The sequence below is a fragment of the Epinephelus moara genome, chromosome 13 (assembly GCF_006386435.1).
Source record: "Epinephelus moara isolate mb chromosome 13, YSFRI_EMoa_1.0, whole genome shotgun sequence".
NCBI lineage: Eukaryota > Metazoa > Chordata > Actinopteri > Perciformes > Serranidae > Epinephelus > Epinephelus moara.
The window spans coordinates 10,325,579-10,341,421 of record NC_065518.1 but is presented as its reverse complement, the minus strand read 5'-3'; the positions used below and the strand labels follow the sequence as shown (position 1 = coordinate 10,341,421).

The following is a 15,843-nucleotide window of genomic DNA, read 5'->3' as shown; positions in this document are numbered from 1 at the left end:
AGGCCACTTTCTTAAAGGAGAAAAAGGGGTGAGCTGGTGACATGTAAGTTACTGAGATTTGGAGTTGCTTGTAGGCAGGCTGGCTAGCTGTTTCCCCCTGTTTCCAGTCTTTATGCTAAGCTAAGCTAACTGGCTGCCAGCTGGACCGTCATAGTTAATGTGCAGACATGAGAGTGTACCTTTAAATGCCGTTATGTTTCTAACTCCCAGAGTGCATCACATCGTATTTCCCATAGTGCTCTGTGAGAATTTAATGCAAACGGGAGTAAAGAGCCGCGAATGAGGAACAATGCTGGTGCATTCTGTCCGTGTGAGATGAGAGGAAGACTGGACAATGAGAATCTTTGTGAGAGGAGAAGAAGAAGAGGCTGTTTGCAAGTCTCTGGGGCCTTTTGAATCAGTCACATACAATGTTACACAAAATAAAACACACAGCATATTGTCCCTGCAGCGGGAACACACTGTGAGACATACAACACCTCCAAATGTCCTCGTCTGGACAATTATTCATGAGCTGGAGTCAGTAATAAACCTGGGGGCGACAATTTAATCAGTTTATTCATTTTCCTTTGATTACAAGTCCTGAAATTTGTACTCAAGTACAGGACTTTAGTTATGTTAGTTACCGTCAGTGGTAGTTACAATCTTCCTCTCTAACATGCAGGCAACACAGGTGTTCAGGTGCTCTCATGTGTCCTACCTGCAGCCGTCTCTGCCTCGGAGCTGGATTAGGTTTGTGCGCTGCAGATGGCTGTCAGTTGGGCTGTAGGAAAAGATACAAGCTGCACAGCCTCTCCTGCTCAGCCCCAGGCCACGAGACATCAACACAACCAGGTGGATACAGCACCACCTGCCTGAAACTCCTGCCTGTTAGGACAAAACACATTTTGCTTCATGTTTAGTTTACTGCAGCCCTCATTCTGACACAACAGACGACTGCACAACAGTTAAATGTAAGTTATTCATTATGTTCATGAGGCTGGTAAATGTTTAAATACATTTAACTCGGTATGAAGTCAAACTTTTTAATTGCACAGGCGGCGTGTCTGAGAGTGTTTAATAATTAGAATAATTTTAGGTGCCTGAAGAGAGAAAACTGTACTACAGTATGTTGAGTTTGAAGGTTCATTGTTGCCCTCAGAAGTAGTGAAGTTCTTAGATAAAGGTCCACCTGCTGTGTATCACTAGAGAAAAAGGCAAAAATTAGAGAGAAGTCAGAAAAATAAATTTGGGCAGCGAGTTTGTCTTATTTACAACCTCAAAATCATCTTAGATTCAAATGTGAAAACCACTGGTACAGGTGAATATACCTGTAATTTATATGGGCAAAAAAGTCCTAAGTGAACTTTTACATTTGTTAATAAGACAATTATAAATTTACTGTGATGCCAAACTGGTTTTTCTAGCCGATTAGAATTTTACATGAACAGTTTTCAGGGTGTCTACAGGCATCAGACACTTGAATTTAATGTATTTAAGACCTTTTCAAAATCATATTTAACCAACTTTAAGACTGATTTTTAAACAATTCCTATTTTTCTTACATCTCTTACATCATGGATCGGCGGTTTGGTGCGGCTTTTGATTTGCTGGTCCATCTACATCCCAACCCTCACCTATGGTCATGAGCTCTGGGTAGTGACCGAAAGAAAGAGATCGCAGATACAAGTGGCTGAAATGAGTTTCCTCCGTGGGGTGGCTGGGCTCAGCCTTAGAGATAGGGTGAGGAGCTCGGACATCCGGAGGGAACTCGGAGTAGAGCTGCTGCTCCTTCATGTCGAATGGGGTCAGTTGAGGTGGGTCGGGTATCTGATCAGGATGCCTCCTGGGCGCCTTCTGCTGGAGGTGTTTTATGCACGTCCCACTGGTAGGAGGCCCTGGGGCAGACCCAGAACACACTGGAGGAATTACATATCTCATCTGGCCTGGGAACACCTTGGGGTCCACCAGGGGGAGCTGGAGAGCATTGCTGGGGAGAGGGACGTCTGGGGTGCTTTGCTCAGCCCGCTGCCCCCGCAACCTGGCCCAGAATAAGTTGATGAAAATGGATGGATGGATCTTTTTCCTATTTAAGTATTGCAGGTAAGTACCACTGAGTTAATTTAACCGACAGGTAAGTGCAAGTAAAAAGTCCCGTGGGCCAAATAGGGTGCCGGGTGGCCCGCCGACCATTTTCCAATTCATAGTAGAATTTAAATTACTTCACACTGGGATATTTTTATTACTTTGAGTGTAAATAAGGTGCCAGAGAATAAAGCAGTTTCGTGTTTAAAAAAATCAGTTTTTTTTTAAAGATGCTGCTCGTTGTGGAGGGCCCTCTAATGATGGTGGCCGGCGCAAAACACCAGTGGCCCTAACTAAAGCCAGTGTTTGTCATCAAGTTACCTAGATTCATGTTCATTGGTCATCCCTGTGTTTCCTGTTTTATTTTGGTAACCATTGTCTCATCTTGTTTCAGATTCCACATCCTGTCCTTTGTGATTCCTTGCCCCGCCCTAATGTGTTTCACCTGTGTCTCATGTCTCCCTTGTCTTAGTTGAAGTCCCTGTTTCCCCGTTTGTTGTCAGATCATCTTTGCCCTTGAGTAAGAGTCCTAGCGTTTCCCTAGTGTTACCTCTGTGTGTTTGACCATTTTTGCTCGTGACCACCCTTTCTGCCTGTCGTTTTTGGATACTCTTGCCTGTGTGACTGACTACCCCGCATACCTACTAAAGACTAATAGACTAAAAACCCTGAACTTTCATCTGAGTCTGGGAGTCTGCTCAGTGAGTCCATCTCCAGTTTGTGCTTGGTAATGTTTGGTTTGTTCTTTCCGGGCTACTGAAGAATCATGGCGTTGGAACATGGCGAGGACCCACTCCCTATGTAGATGTAAACGGCTCATTCTAAAGTAACAGAAGCACAACAATGCTTATTTTCCCGTGATTATGAAATAATGAAAACATATTTATTATTTGAAATTCCATCACTGTTCACTATCCCCCTAAATCCTGCACACTGAACCTTCAAGGCTGAATATTTATGAAATTTAAGACAGTCTGAGACTTTTTTAAGACCTGCAGACAAAGAAGAAGAAAGAAGAAGATCTAAGAGTACAGGGGCTTGATTATGACGGGCCTTACAGGTGAGAAGCAGAATCTTGATGCGACTTTCTGTGGTCGTGTACACTTGTTTTTATCCCTCCCTGTACATTTTAATACTGACTTCAGTGCTCTGTTTAATCCAGTGTCCTGCTGCTGTCTCCCACAGAGGCCTCTCCACACTGTCACCAACAGCTGACTCCACCTGCTGCTGGTGTGTGACCACCGGAGCCTGGTGAGATCTGAGTGAGCCCGAGAAGCAATTTCAATTCCATAATAACGACTCTGTGATTTCTGAATTTCTCGTCTTTTTTTATTCACATACAGTACCTTCAATTCTGGACAGATTACATTCAAGAATATCAAAAGGAAATGCCAAAAGAGTGAATTCCCTCACAAACCCAACAAGCACAGAGAAATGCATTGGGATGTACAGTACGTATACCTCTGATAAAAATCTACACACGTTAGATACGCAGACGTTATAGGCTACAGCAGGGTAACGTGTACTCTATAACATGTGCAGGACATAACGTGTGACCGCAGGGCCGAGCTATTTACACTGGATCCAAAAATTGTAGTTCCTCTTCACCACTTCATCTTTCTTTTTTATACATATTAACATGTACAGTAATCTTCTTTAGTGGGGAGAGCTGGAAACCGTTTCTCCAACATCCTTTGAATCACACACACATCACGCCGGTTGTTGTTTGAAAGCACTCTACTCTCTACTTCACCATAAATAAAACAATTACAAAAATATACCTCACTTCAAACAGAGCCATAGCAGGAAAAAGAGCGTACAGCCATCATGGAATGATAAAAAACAACAACACATATCAACCTGTGAGAAAAAGATGGAGGGAAAGATGGAGGAGAGGTTTGGGGGGGGGGGGGGGGGGGGGGGGGCTGGTTTCCAGGACAGTGTGTGAAAGAGTTTAAAGAACAAGCTGGAATTCCAATGAAAGACAGCAGTTTTAATGGGAATGTTTGAGGTTGTGACAGGCTGTGGATGGCAGCTGTGGATTGGCTGGGACGGTGGCTGTGACGTGGGTAGTCTGGGCAGAGGAGGTCGATTTCCTGACATGTTGTTTCCTTTCAAGTCAAACCGCCCCCCCTCTCTCTTTGTGGGAAGATGTGTCGAGGTTAGTAGACATCAGCGATACAGGAATGCGGGGGTTAAAAACTCCAGGTCCATGTTGGATTAGTAGTGTGTTTACATTCACAGGTATATCCCATCGTACTAAGGCTCAGGAGGCTGCGATGTGTGTCAGTGTATGTGTTGCTGCTGCTGTTCCTCCTGAGAAGCAGAAGACTAGAAGCGGAGCTATTTTTTCTTGGAGTTCACGCTCTTGCAGACCCAATTCATGCCCTCCTGAAAGGAAGAGAAACAGCAGTGCGGTGAGAAGAAGAATGAAGATGAATGCAAATAAAGAAAGAAGTAAAAGCTCAGCTGGAGCGCTCACCTGAATCCCCTCACCAGTGAGGGCGGAGCAGGACTGGATCTGCCACATGCGATCCCGGATGGTGTGCAGATTGAGACCCTCCGCGATCTCGGAGGCCGGGGCAGCCGTCAGCAGGTCCTGCTTGTTTGCAAAGATCAGCACCGGAACGCCGCTCAACTTCTCTTCGTCCAATAACTCAGCCAGTTCCTGCAACACACACAAACATCTGTCAGTTACACATAAACACACACACAAATACTGTGACAGCAAAAATATGAGACTCAAGAGCTTTGTGTTTGAGTTGTAGAGTTGAGACTTGAAACTTGGACTCTAGGGATATATTGTTTGCGCCTCGTTTTCAAACTGTATGGTTTGACTAAAATGAACAATGACAGCAATATAGTGCACGATGAGCAGCGCTAAAATCAACCTGCGTAGTTGTCCCTCCATTGTGACATTAGAAAGTGTCACATTTATCTTGCAAGTGTACTCTTCTTCAACGTTTGCTTTACTTCCTGGATTTTTCCCACATGGAAATTCTGACCAATCAAGAGCAGCTTTCTCACACAAGGCATTTGATCTGGTCCGCTTGTAAATGCTGCCGTGAGAACACGAACCAACTCTAGGCAATTATACAACTTAGTGACAAAATGAGTCCCTGATTCAGACCAAAGCAAGACAACTCTAGGTCTGAAAGCACCCTTATTTTCTGTGTTCGGGACATTTCTGAGCGTGTAACCCCACAGTGCTCAGGTGAGGTTATAAAAAGGTAGCAACCAGGTGCTCGACTGTAAGCAGCACACATCCAAAAAACATTGAAATGGAAAAAAAAATGCAAATATAAGAAGGTGAAACACCAAACTAGAGTGAATCTGTGGTTGGCCTTTAATTTCACTTTAACTGGTGAGTGTGTTTACAAACATCCATCCATTTTTTAACCGCTTATCCTGTTGGGGTCACAGGGGGCTGGAGCCTATCCCAGCTGACATTGGGTGAGAGGCAGGGTACACCTTGGACAGGTCACCAGACTATCGCAGGGCTGACACATAGAGACAGACAACCATTCACACTCACATTCACACCTACGGTCAATTTAGAGTCACCAGTTAACCTGCATGTCTTTGGACTGTGGGAGGAAGCTGGAGTACCTGGAGGAAACCCACACTGACACAGGGAGAACATGCAAACTCCGCAGAGGAGCTTCCCCACCCTGGGTTTGAACCAGGGACCCTCTTTCTGTGAGGCCCAGTGCTAACCACTGCACCGCCCATCTCTTATTTGTTCTGTTAAAACCCAACAAAGACAGTGACCGGCTCCTGCATCAAAAGGACTTGGTCTCATTTTAAAAAACATTAAATCCCCATTAACACTGTCTTTCAGGGAAAATGTTCAAATGTCGTCCATCTCATTTCGTCGTCAGCAATTGGGGACTTGAACGTCACGTCCAATTTGCTTATGAAGACTTAAGACTTGTAAAACATTGTATTCAAACTTAAACAATTGGTTTAAGGACAGAAAAATAGTCTGAAACAATTCTGAAATTCAACTAACTGTTTAAAGGTCTAGGTCTTTGATTTGTCCCTTCTGGGTTACTGTAGAAAACAGTATGCCGGACTCTGTGAAGTGGATCGGCTCCGTATGTGGATATAAACCGCTCATTATCAAGTAACAAAAACACAACAATTCTTATTTTCAGGGATTTATACACTAATGAAAACATTGTTATGAATATTATATTCCGTTTTTGCCAATAGAGGTCTCTAAATTCTACACACTGGACCTTTAAGTTATTTATTTATTTAACAAGTCCAGAGATGCCATTGGTTTTAACTTATCAATAGCAGCTGTTTTCTGGTTTTCTTTGCCTCCTATGATAGTAAATGCTGAATGAAATCAATGTTTTTGGGTTAGTTGGACAAAATAAAGCTCCAAGGAAATGTGATGGAGATTTTTTGTCTATTTAGCAACACTGTGTAGATAGAATGATTAATCAAATTTATTAAGAAAACAATCTCCAGATGAATAGAAAATTAAAATAATCATTAGGTGTAACCGTAAAGTATCGCAGTAAAGGCACAGTCCACACTGACACAAACTAACACGCAGTGTACATACCTGTCCCGTCTCCTCGAATCTCTTTCTGTCAGCGCTGTCAATGACATAAATCTGAAACAAAGGGAAGTTTTCCTTGTGAGCATGTGCAGCAGGTCCTCGGTGCATGTGTGACGACACCAAGGATGAACGGATCAAAACAGGAATGTAAACTTTTTTTTAAGAAAAATCCACTCACCAGCACGTCAGTGTTTTCAAAATAGTTTCTCCAGTATGGCCTGATCTTCCTCTGACCCCCAATGTCCCAAACATTCAGTTTAAAACCCTGAGACTGGACGCTCTTGATGTTGAATCCCTGCAGAGAACAGAAAACATGAAGTGGGTTAAAAAAGGGAAACACATGTAATTCCTGACCCTAAAAATTCACACATCCTTGTTGTGTTGTGTCTGTTTGCTCCAATAACAGGTGGTGCACCTATGAGACCTCCGTCCATACCTGTGTGGGGGTGATGTGGCTGATGTCCTCAGATGCCAGCTGTTTGAGCAGGGTGGTCTTCCCGCCGTTGTCCAGACCCAGCAGCAGTATCCTCACCTCCTGGTCTGGTGTGCTCTTTAGCTTGCGCAGGATGGACAGCAATCCCTGCAACAATCAGTGAAAAGCAGCCATGTGATGTTACTTTGACAGGGGGAGCACTGTGGCAGCTGACCACCATTGTACAGATGCATCTCTTTTTACAGGCCGTGCAAGTGCAACTCTAGTCCCCATTGTGGCTGTTGGAGATGGGCAAACACCCATCTAACGGTACCGGTGTGTGAGGACAACGACACGTCCCGTTAGCAGCTCGTCACATCATCTTCTTTGTTTATTTTTCTGTGCCTTGCGGGCTTGTTGTTTGAGCGCAGGGCTAGTTAACGGCACGCAAACGGGAGCTAAGTGTAGCTAACGTGCTAAGCTAATCTCCCCTGATAACTGAACGAAGCAACAAGGCAGCTTTTGCAGTTGAATGTTTTTTCTCGGCGAGTCGCTAACAGCGGCGGCCATTATATCTCAAATATACTAAAACTAGCGCTACTTAATGCGAATATGTTCACATGTTTACGTGATGTTAGCGGTTAATAGCTAATTATTATACGACAAATTAAACTCACCATCTTGTTGCCTTCTCTCCTGGAGACGCCGCAGAGGGTTACTAAGGGGGGTGACGTCAGACGCAAGGTTACGTACGCAGCTCGAGGACAGCCCCAAACATGGCGGGCGAGTGGCTAGCTAACTTAGCTGCTAACAGCTAAATATGTCAAATACAGACCAGGAATGGTTCCCAATGTTTTATTCTGTGGACGGGTTTTGCCCACTGACGTTAAAATAAATAACTTCGTGTTAATACGTTTCATTGAACAACACGTCATTTTTATTTATTTATTTTTTTTAAAAGGTAACGTAATTAGCTAGCTAGTTAGCACAACAGTTGAAAAGCCGTTGTAAACTCAGCTAACACCATAGCTTGGCGTTCGCCGGTTTTCACGTAGGGAGCTGCCCCGACCCGTGATTGGAGGAGAGCATGCCACGTGCACATGTCTTTACTATGCCACACGAGCACATTTGATTACCTGTCAGGTTGCTCTGAAAGGCGGCCCAGGAGGGATTTCATTAAGGTATGTTTTCTGGTTTTGCCTCTAAAGATTGCAGCTCGTGTGTCGATGTTACGGCTCGTTGTGTTGTTGGGTTATGTTGCTTCCTGCAGAGGTCAGCTGGTAACTTGAGTTATGAATTGCATCACTCTGAGCTCCGACTTACATGTCTTAACTCTTTTCACAGCAGTTTGGTTAGTAGACATGTCACAAGACTAACCTTTCTGTACACACATCAGGGTTATGCCTCTGTCAGAGGAGCTGTATGTGTGTTTTAACACGTGGTGCATGCACGAGCTTTAACCTGCCCATACTGTTGTGTTTTAGGTAGATACTTATCCAGATGTATTCAGCTGCTGGCTGTGCTCTGGCCTGCAGATCCAGTTTCTCAAGACTGATCTCAGACTTCATTGTCAGACTGCAAGCCCTGTTCATGTCCTAGATTTACAATCTCCTGCCTGCAATTACTGCCATTATCCTCAAGTCAAGCCAAACTTTATTTGTAGAACACAGACTACCAAAACAGATGAACACAGAAGCAAACCACAATAGAAAACACTAAGGTTAGTAGAGAACAAACAGCACAACAGAGAAGATGGAGTCAACTAAGATATCAAGCTCAAATGTATGCCAGCAAGAAGAGGTGGGTCTTTAGCAGCGACTTCAAGGTTTTCTCTAGGCTCAGGATCGATTAATCATTTGATCTATAACACCAGAAACCAGTTTATTTACATATAAAAGAAACAGAGTTGAAAAATTACAATAAAAATATCTTCAGGGGTTTGTCAAGAATATGTAATAACATCACAGAGTAATGAAAGCTGTCCATTGCTGTTTCCAAAAGCCAAATATTCTGATATTACGAGGGCTGCATCTAACAAGTATTTCCCCTCGGTTTGCTTGTTTTGTCCGACCAACAATCCAGAACATTAAGATGTTAATATGACTGTCATATATGTTGAATTAAAATACGAAATCCTCATGTTTAAGAAGTGAAAACCAGAGAATGTTTGGTATTTCTGCTTAAAAAATGACTTGAAATGATGAATTTATCATCAAAATAGTTGCAGATTTTCTGTAGATTGACGAATCGTCGCAGCTGTAGTTGTTATTCATTCAGAAATTCTATTTATTATTAAAGAAGATGAAAAAATCTAGCAAATATTCACATTTAAGGTGTTTGTGTGATTATAAATTGATTGAAAATGGTTTATTATGCATAGGCTACACAAGTTTCTTCATCTGTGGACAACAAAGTGTCGCAAACTGTACAACTATATCAGTGAAAATGCTTAAGGTTTATTCAGTTAGTTTTATTTTCTGGATATGTTTTTGTGCTGAAACACCTAGTCAACAGTCCAAAAAATGAATCGGCTACAAATTTTATGACAGGTGATTCTTCTCTGAAGTCATTTATCAAACATTCAGCAGTTCCGGCTTTTAAAATGTGAAACGTTTAAAGCTTTTCTCTGTTTTTATGTAATTATTAACGTAATATATCTTTTGGTTTTCGACCGTTGGACAAAACAAGCAACTGTGAAGCTGCAGTTTTGGGCTCCGGAAAATTATGGTAAAGGGTGAATGGACTGTAATTGTATAGCGCCTTTCTAGTCTTCTGGCCACTAAAGCCACTGCACTACGTCTCATTCACCCATTCACACACACATTCACACACTGGTGGCCTAGGCTACAATACAAGGTGCCACCTGCTACTCAGTAATCATTCATTATCATTCATCATCGTAGTATGTTGCCCAAGAATACTTCGACACGCAGACTGGAGCAGCCAGGGATCGAACCGCTGATCTTCCGATTAGTGGATGACCCACTCTACTTCTGAGCAACAGACATTATTCCTTACAAACTTTTTATAGGGTAAACAATTAATTATCAGGGCTGCAATTAATAATTATTTTCATCGTCGTTTATTTTCGCAAATAATCGATTACTTGTTTGGTCTATAAAATGTCAAAAGATCTCTGTTTCCCAAAGCCCAAATGTCGTCCTCAATGTCTTGTTTTGTCCACAACCCAAAAAATATCCAGTTTACTGTCATAGAGGAGCAAAGAAACCAGAAGATATTCTAATTAAACAGCAAAAATTAGAGAATTTTTACTTGATTTTCTTGACTGAATTGGTTAAAAGACTGATGAATCAATTAAATTAATTGGAGATTAATTCAATAGTTGACAATTAAACGACTAATCGTTATGGTGCGATTAGTCATAGGTGAGCTGATCATGAAAATAACTTGTCCAATGTGGTTGGAGCTACAACGCTTAGTTGATTAATTGGTTAGTTGATTGACAGAAAATTGATTGGCAACTATTTTAGTAATCGAATAATTGATTTAATAATTTTTTAACCCAATAAAAGGCAAACATTTGCTGGTTTTATGCTTCTTAAATGTGATAACTTGATGCTTTTCTTTGTCATACATGATAATAAACTGAATATCTTTGGATTTTTGGACTGTCGGTTGGATAAAACATGCCATTTGAATACGTTACCTTGGGTTCTGGGGAATTACAGCGGGCATGTTTCATTATTTTATTGACAAATTATTATTCAATTAATGGAGAAAATAATGGGCAGATTAATCAGTACTGAAAATAATTATTAGTTGCAGGCCCATTCTGTGAGTTCAGGTCTTTGTTTTAATACTCTTATTATGTCGAGGGATGTAGGGCCACGTTGACATTGGCTCATGTTCAGTGTCCCCCACAACGTTCTGCGGGCCTTTACCCTACTTTCTAAACAAACAGCAGCAGAGACGATCCAGTTCCAGCCAGGCTGAGCCTTCAGACAGCGCTGATATGCTCCTCTCCTCATACGCCCTTTATCTACCAAAGATTAAACCACATACGGCAGGTTTCTGTTGTGAGATTTCACTGAGCACCTACAGTAAATGATTAGTAATGTAATGTGAAGATGCACAGCGGGGTGTTTGGATAGTTTGAGCTGAGATCAGCAGGTTCTGGTTCCTCTGGTTGTGTAATAAGAGGCAGAATGCTGCAGCTGCAAAAACCCCAAATTACAACCCATGGAACCATTTACCAGGAGGTGGTCAATGATTTCTAGTGGAAGTTAGGCCCATGAGAATTTTTTAGGGAGAAACAAGAGTTTGTGTTTGTTCAGGGTTGTTTGGGGTTTGATCCCAAGGGCACATGTTGGCAGCAAGTCCAACAGCCTGGGAGGGGAGAGCCAAAAACTACAGCTCAGTGCGGTGCACACAATATCTCAAAGACCACTCTCACAGGGTCGAGAGTGGGTTAGTACCGCAGACTCGCTGAGGTTCAGTACCAACATGGATAATTTAGGGTCAGCTATTTTCATTATTGTTTAATCTGCCGTCACTTAGTCTAAAAAATGTAAAAAAATAAATAAATAAATAAAATAAAAAGTTTTTCATTGACTATCATATAAGACAAAAATACCTGAGATAATTAATCAATTATCAAAATGGTGATTTTTTTTCTGAAGTAAATGACAAATTGCTGCAGCTCTAGAAAACTCTATAGAGGCAAATAGGAGACACAAGTATTTGACTTTTAACGGCCACTGAATACATCATTTTGACCTTTAAACACCACCAAATTAAAAGCATTGAAATGTTTTACTTTAAAAAACCATATATCTGAATTTATTTGTCCTGAATTTACTATTTTGAAAGCATGAAATTTCTTAATTTGTAATATCAAAAGCTGAATTTGATTTATTTTTTCATTGTTCAAAATGTTGTTCAATGAATTTCAGTGTTTCAAAACTTCAGAAAAATAAAAATTAGAAAATGTGGTCAAAACCTGATCTTCTGGAATTTTTTCAACTTGAAATGTTACATCTGAATTTGACTGATCGATATTTTGTTTTTTATTTTTATTTTATTTAAATTTTGAAACTTGAATTTTTGGATCTGAATTTTTGAACATTAAAAAAATAAATTAAAGCTTTTGAAACTTTTGGAAGTTCAAATTAAGAAATTTTATGTTAATCATGAAAAAAAGATACATGATTTTCAACTAAAAGTATTTCAATGCTATAAATTCAGTGGTGTTTAGATTTTTATTTTGAGTATTCGGTCGCTGATAAAATAAAAATACTTAAGGGCCTGTTTATACGGTTACGTATATTTCTGGGTATTTATCTTTCCGTTTGCTCCTATCATTTATACGTAACCGGTGTTTTTCTCGGCGAAAACTGAGATTTTCAAAAATGGCTTCCAAAGTGAAAGTTTTTAAAAAATATCCGTTTCTGTGGAGACAGGTTGTTTACGTTTTGTTAGCACTTTTGGGACTACTTACGAGCTTACAAATGAACTTACCACTGCTGCATCAACATCACCGCTACATCGGCGAACAAGGACGTCTGCTGTGCCCAATTTTAGTAAGTGCATAGCAGCTGCTACATAAGGTTAAAATGTAGTTTATCATTGTTTTTATCACTAGCGCCAAGAGGAAAACAAATCACTGTGCTTGCGCAGAACGTTCTTCTATGGTGTTTGACATATGGCGTATCGCCACCTACTGGCCTGGCATGCTAATTACAGCAAAAAGCTGCCGTTTTTGCGTCTTCATGTAAACAGGGATATCGTTTTCGCAACTGATCGTGTAAACCCGGAATTTTTTTTATACAGGATGAATAAAATTCTGTTTTTATTTGTATCGGTATTCATGTAAACAAGGCCTAAGTCTCTTATTTGCCTCCATACTACTGTGCCATCAGTGTCAGGAAAAAATTCAACAGTAAATTTTTTTGTCTATTAAATGTCAGAAAATAATGAAAAATGCATTTTCTAATTTTCCGCAGCACAAGGAGGGGTCTTCAAAGTAGCTTCTTTAATCTTTAATTTTTCAACAAACTAAAATCCAAAGATATTCAGGTTGCAGTCAAACTTGATGAAGAAAAGCGAAAAAATTAGCAAATTAAGTCGTCAGTCACTCACAAAAAAGTACCAAACACTTTTACGTGTCAGCAGCAGAAGGAAACAGACACATTTCAGCCCTGGGCTTTCCTCAGCATAAGAAAAAATCAGATCATCGGTTTGGAGAAGCTGGGACTAGATAATAAGTAATATTTTTGCTTGAGAATTGTTAAGAGTTATTTATCAATTGTTTAAAAAGTTGCCAATTAATTTTCTCTCAGTGTGAGTTCAAAGGTCGTCTGTTCTTTTCTGACCCACTGAGCTAAAAACCTGTTAATGTTACATCAGCTTAAACCAGGTCTGTCTGGTTTGACTTTAAAAAAGAACCCGTTGTGTTAAACAGACAAAAGACATGCATGTAATTCATTCATTAACTATGAATGAGTTACTGCAGTTTCAGCCCAGTCAGTCTCTTGTAATTTCTTTATTTTCAACAGCACATTTATATAATTACATTTTTATCCTCTCTCTGTCTGCAGGTTGTGACTGCAGCTGCTGAGGAACCTCCTGCAGCGTAAACGGAGCTTCTCCACAGACTTTTTAATGCATTAAATTGGAACCGCTTTTTAACAACCACAATGGCTCTGAGCTCATTTGACATCGACGCCCCACGATGGGATCAGTCTACGTTCATGGGCCGACTGAAGCACTTCTTCAACATCACAGACTGCACGACGGCGCTCTTATCTGACGCACGCTTGGACGAGGCCAAAGCTTTAGTAGAGAGCTGCAGGTAAGACGACGGACAACCCCACTTAAAACATCCAAACTATAACTTTAAATAAGTCTATATTTTGATTTATACATATATTATCTGCATGAATAAACCGTATCCAAAACGTTTTAATTCAGTACAGATTTTTAAAGATTAAATGAGTTTAAATGAAGTGTCATATATCAGGCAGCAGAACAGATAAGACACACAGCTTGTGAAATCCATTTTTGGGTGGGGTATATTCCCCTGATGGCTCATTCCCGGGTGTCTGCTTTTTAACCGCCATCTGCAAGTTTCAACAAGAAGAATCTAGTTGACGGTGTGAAAACGTGTCGGTGTGTTTGTGGCCCTCTGCAGGGCAGGATCCATCCCTCCCGGCACCACAGAGGAGCAGCTCTACTACGCTAAGAAGCTGTACGACTCGGCCTTCCACCCAGACACTGGAGACCGCATGAACCTTATCGGCCGCATGTCCTTCCAGGTCCCTGGGGGCATGGCCATCACCGGCGCCATGCTTCAGTTCTACAGGTGCGGGAGAGCAACCAGGACGAGCTGCTTCTTACTACATGACTACAGTTTCACAGAGGACAGCTTTAGAGTTTCATAACTGTCTGTTTTCTAGGACAGTTCCTGCGGTGGTGTTCTGGCAGTGGGTCAATCAGTCCTTCAACGCTCTGGTCAACTACACAAACCGTAACGCTGCCTCCACCATCACTCCCAAGTAAGAATTCACTGTGAGCTATCAGTGGACTGTTTAAAGGAACTGATGTGTTGTGTCTCCAAACTCTTCTAGATCTCGTAATTCTGATGGCAATTTGACACGCTGAAGAAGTTTCCGATTTATTCACATGAACGTTAGAACAGCAATTCTTCCTGGGTCGGACATAAAAACATTTCCACATATCTTCCAACAAGTCTGAATTTAACGCTGCCACATTAACATAAAGGCAACAGCAGCACAAGGTTAAATTATGACTGTACAAAAATGAAGCCAAAATATCCCCCATACAGGTGCAGCCATCTTTTGCTGGTGACGTCATTTGGAGCCAGAGTCTGCACAGCTCCACCCATACTCTCATCCAACTAATCAAGAGCAGCACAATAGCTCTTGAGCACTCTGATTGGCTCACGCAGCTGTCAATCATGACGTGAAACCTCCTTTTTATGGCATCAGATAACTAATTCAAATCAAACTAATCTGAAAACCAAACACTTCAACAAACATCAGTGTGATAAGAGCTACCTAAAATGTACCTAAAATTTCTTTGACGTGTACTTTGATATTTTAGTTTGGCCCATGTCCCATCCGCTAACATGGAGGGGGTTTATGATACTGCAGCCAGCCACCAGGGAACAATTGAGATGTTTTGGCATCACTTTTGGGGAGCTGTCATGTCGGCCATCTTGGTGTTCAGTCATTCAATACATTTACATGACATTAGAGAAAATGGATTTATTAATGTTAGTGCAACTAAAACCCGACCTTTAAAATATATATAAACACCTTAGTCCAACTGAAATCGTACTCAATCAAATTTCTCAAAGTTGGACTGACACACCAAGATAATACGATTGAGAGTTGAATTCCTCCTGCATGTATACGGTCAATCGGACCCAAACTGGCCAAGGCGCTCTGAGCATGCTCCACAGTTTGCACCCCAGGCTTTGACCTGGGAGTCAAATAGCATAAAATGCGTAATAGAAGAACATACAACTTCTGGTATGTTCTCCATACAACCACAATTATAATCAGACCAGTACTCCATTCATGTTTTCTGCAGGAATGTAATTGACCCTTTGCTAAGTCCCGCCCCCGGACGCAGACTGGGCAATCATAACGCAGCATCAGGCCGGCTCAGACCAGGGTCCAGCTGTGCTCCATTGACTCTAATGCACTCGTTTCAGATTTCCTTCATTTTCAGGCTGGTTTTGTGGATTTGGAGCTAAATGTTGTGCCTGGGGCACGTCGTGTATTAATGATACTCGTTACCTGGAGAGGTT

At 41.3% G+C, this 15,843-nt stretch overlaps 2 protein-coding genes across 3 annotated transcripts in view; one reads left to right on the top strand and one right to left on the bottom strand.

Annotated features, from left to right (window-relative positions):
• Nucleotides 1-3,371: 3,371 nt before the first annotated feature.
• On the bottom strand, nt 3,372-7,875 carry arl3b (ADP ribosylation factor like GTPase 3b). Its single transcript, XM_050060174.1, has 6 exons — nt 7,727-7,875; nt 7,074-7,217; nt 6,816-6,932; nt 6,641-6,691; nt 4,547-4,732; nt 3,372-4,455 (listed from the first exon to the last, which is right to left on the bottom strand). Exons 1-6 carry the CDS (start codon nt 7,727-7,729, stop codon nt 4,408-4,410), a joined length of 549 nt encoding a protein of 182 aa, XP_049916131.1. The 5' UTR covers nt 7,730-7,875; the 3' UTR covers nt 3,372-4,407.
• Nucleotides 7,876-8,080: 205 nt separating this feature from the next.
• The window catches only part of sfxn2 (sideroflexin 2), a 14,030-nt gene continuing 6,267 nt past the window's right edge, over nt 8,081-15,843 (top strand). For both annotated transcript variants that reach the window (XM_050060160.1, XM_050060158.1), the window contains exons 1-4: nt 8,081-8,230; nt 13,607-13,860; nt 14,200-14,370; nt 14,465-14,563. In XM_050060160.1, the coding sequence (XP_049916117.1) occupies nt 13,706-13,860; nt 14,200-14,370; nt 14,465-14,563 (425 nt within the window). In that variant the 5' untranslated portion in view covers nt 8,081-8,230; nt 13,607-13,705. The remainder of the gene's footprint in view (nt 8,231-13,606; nt 13,861-14,199; nt 14,371-14,464; nt 14,564-15,843) is intronic.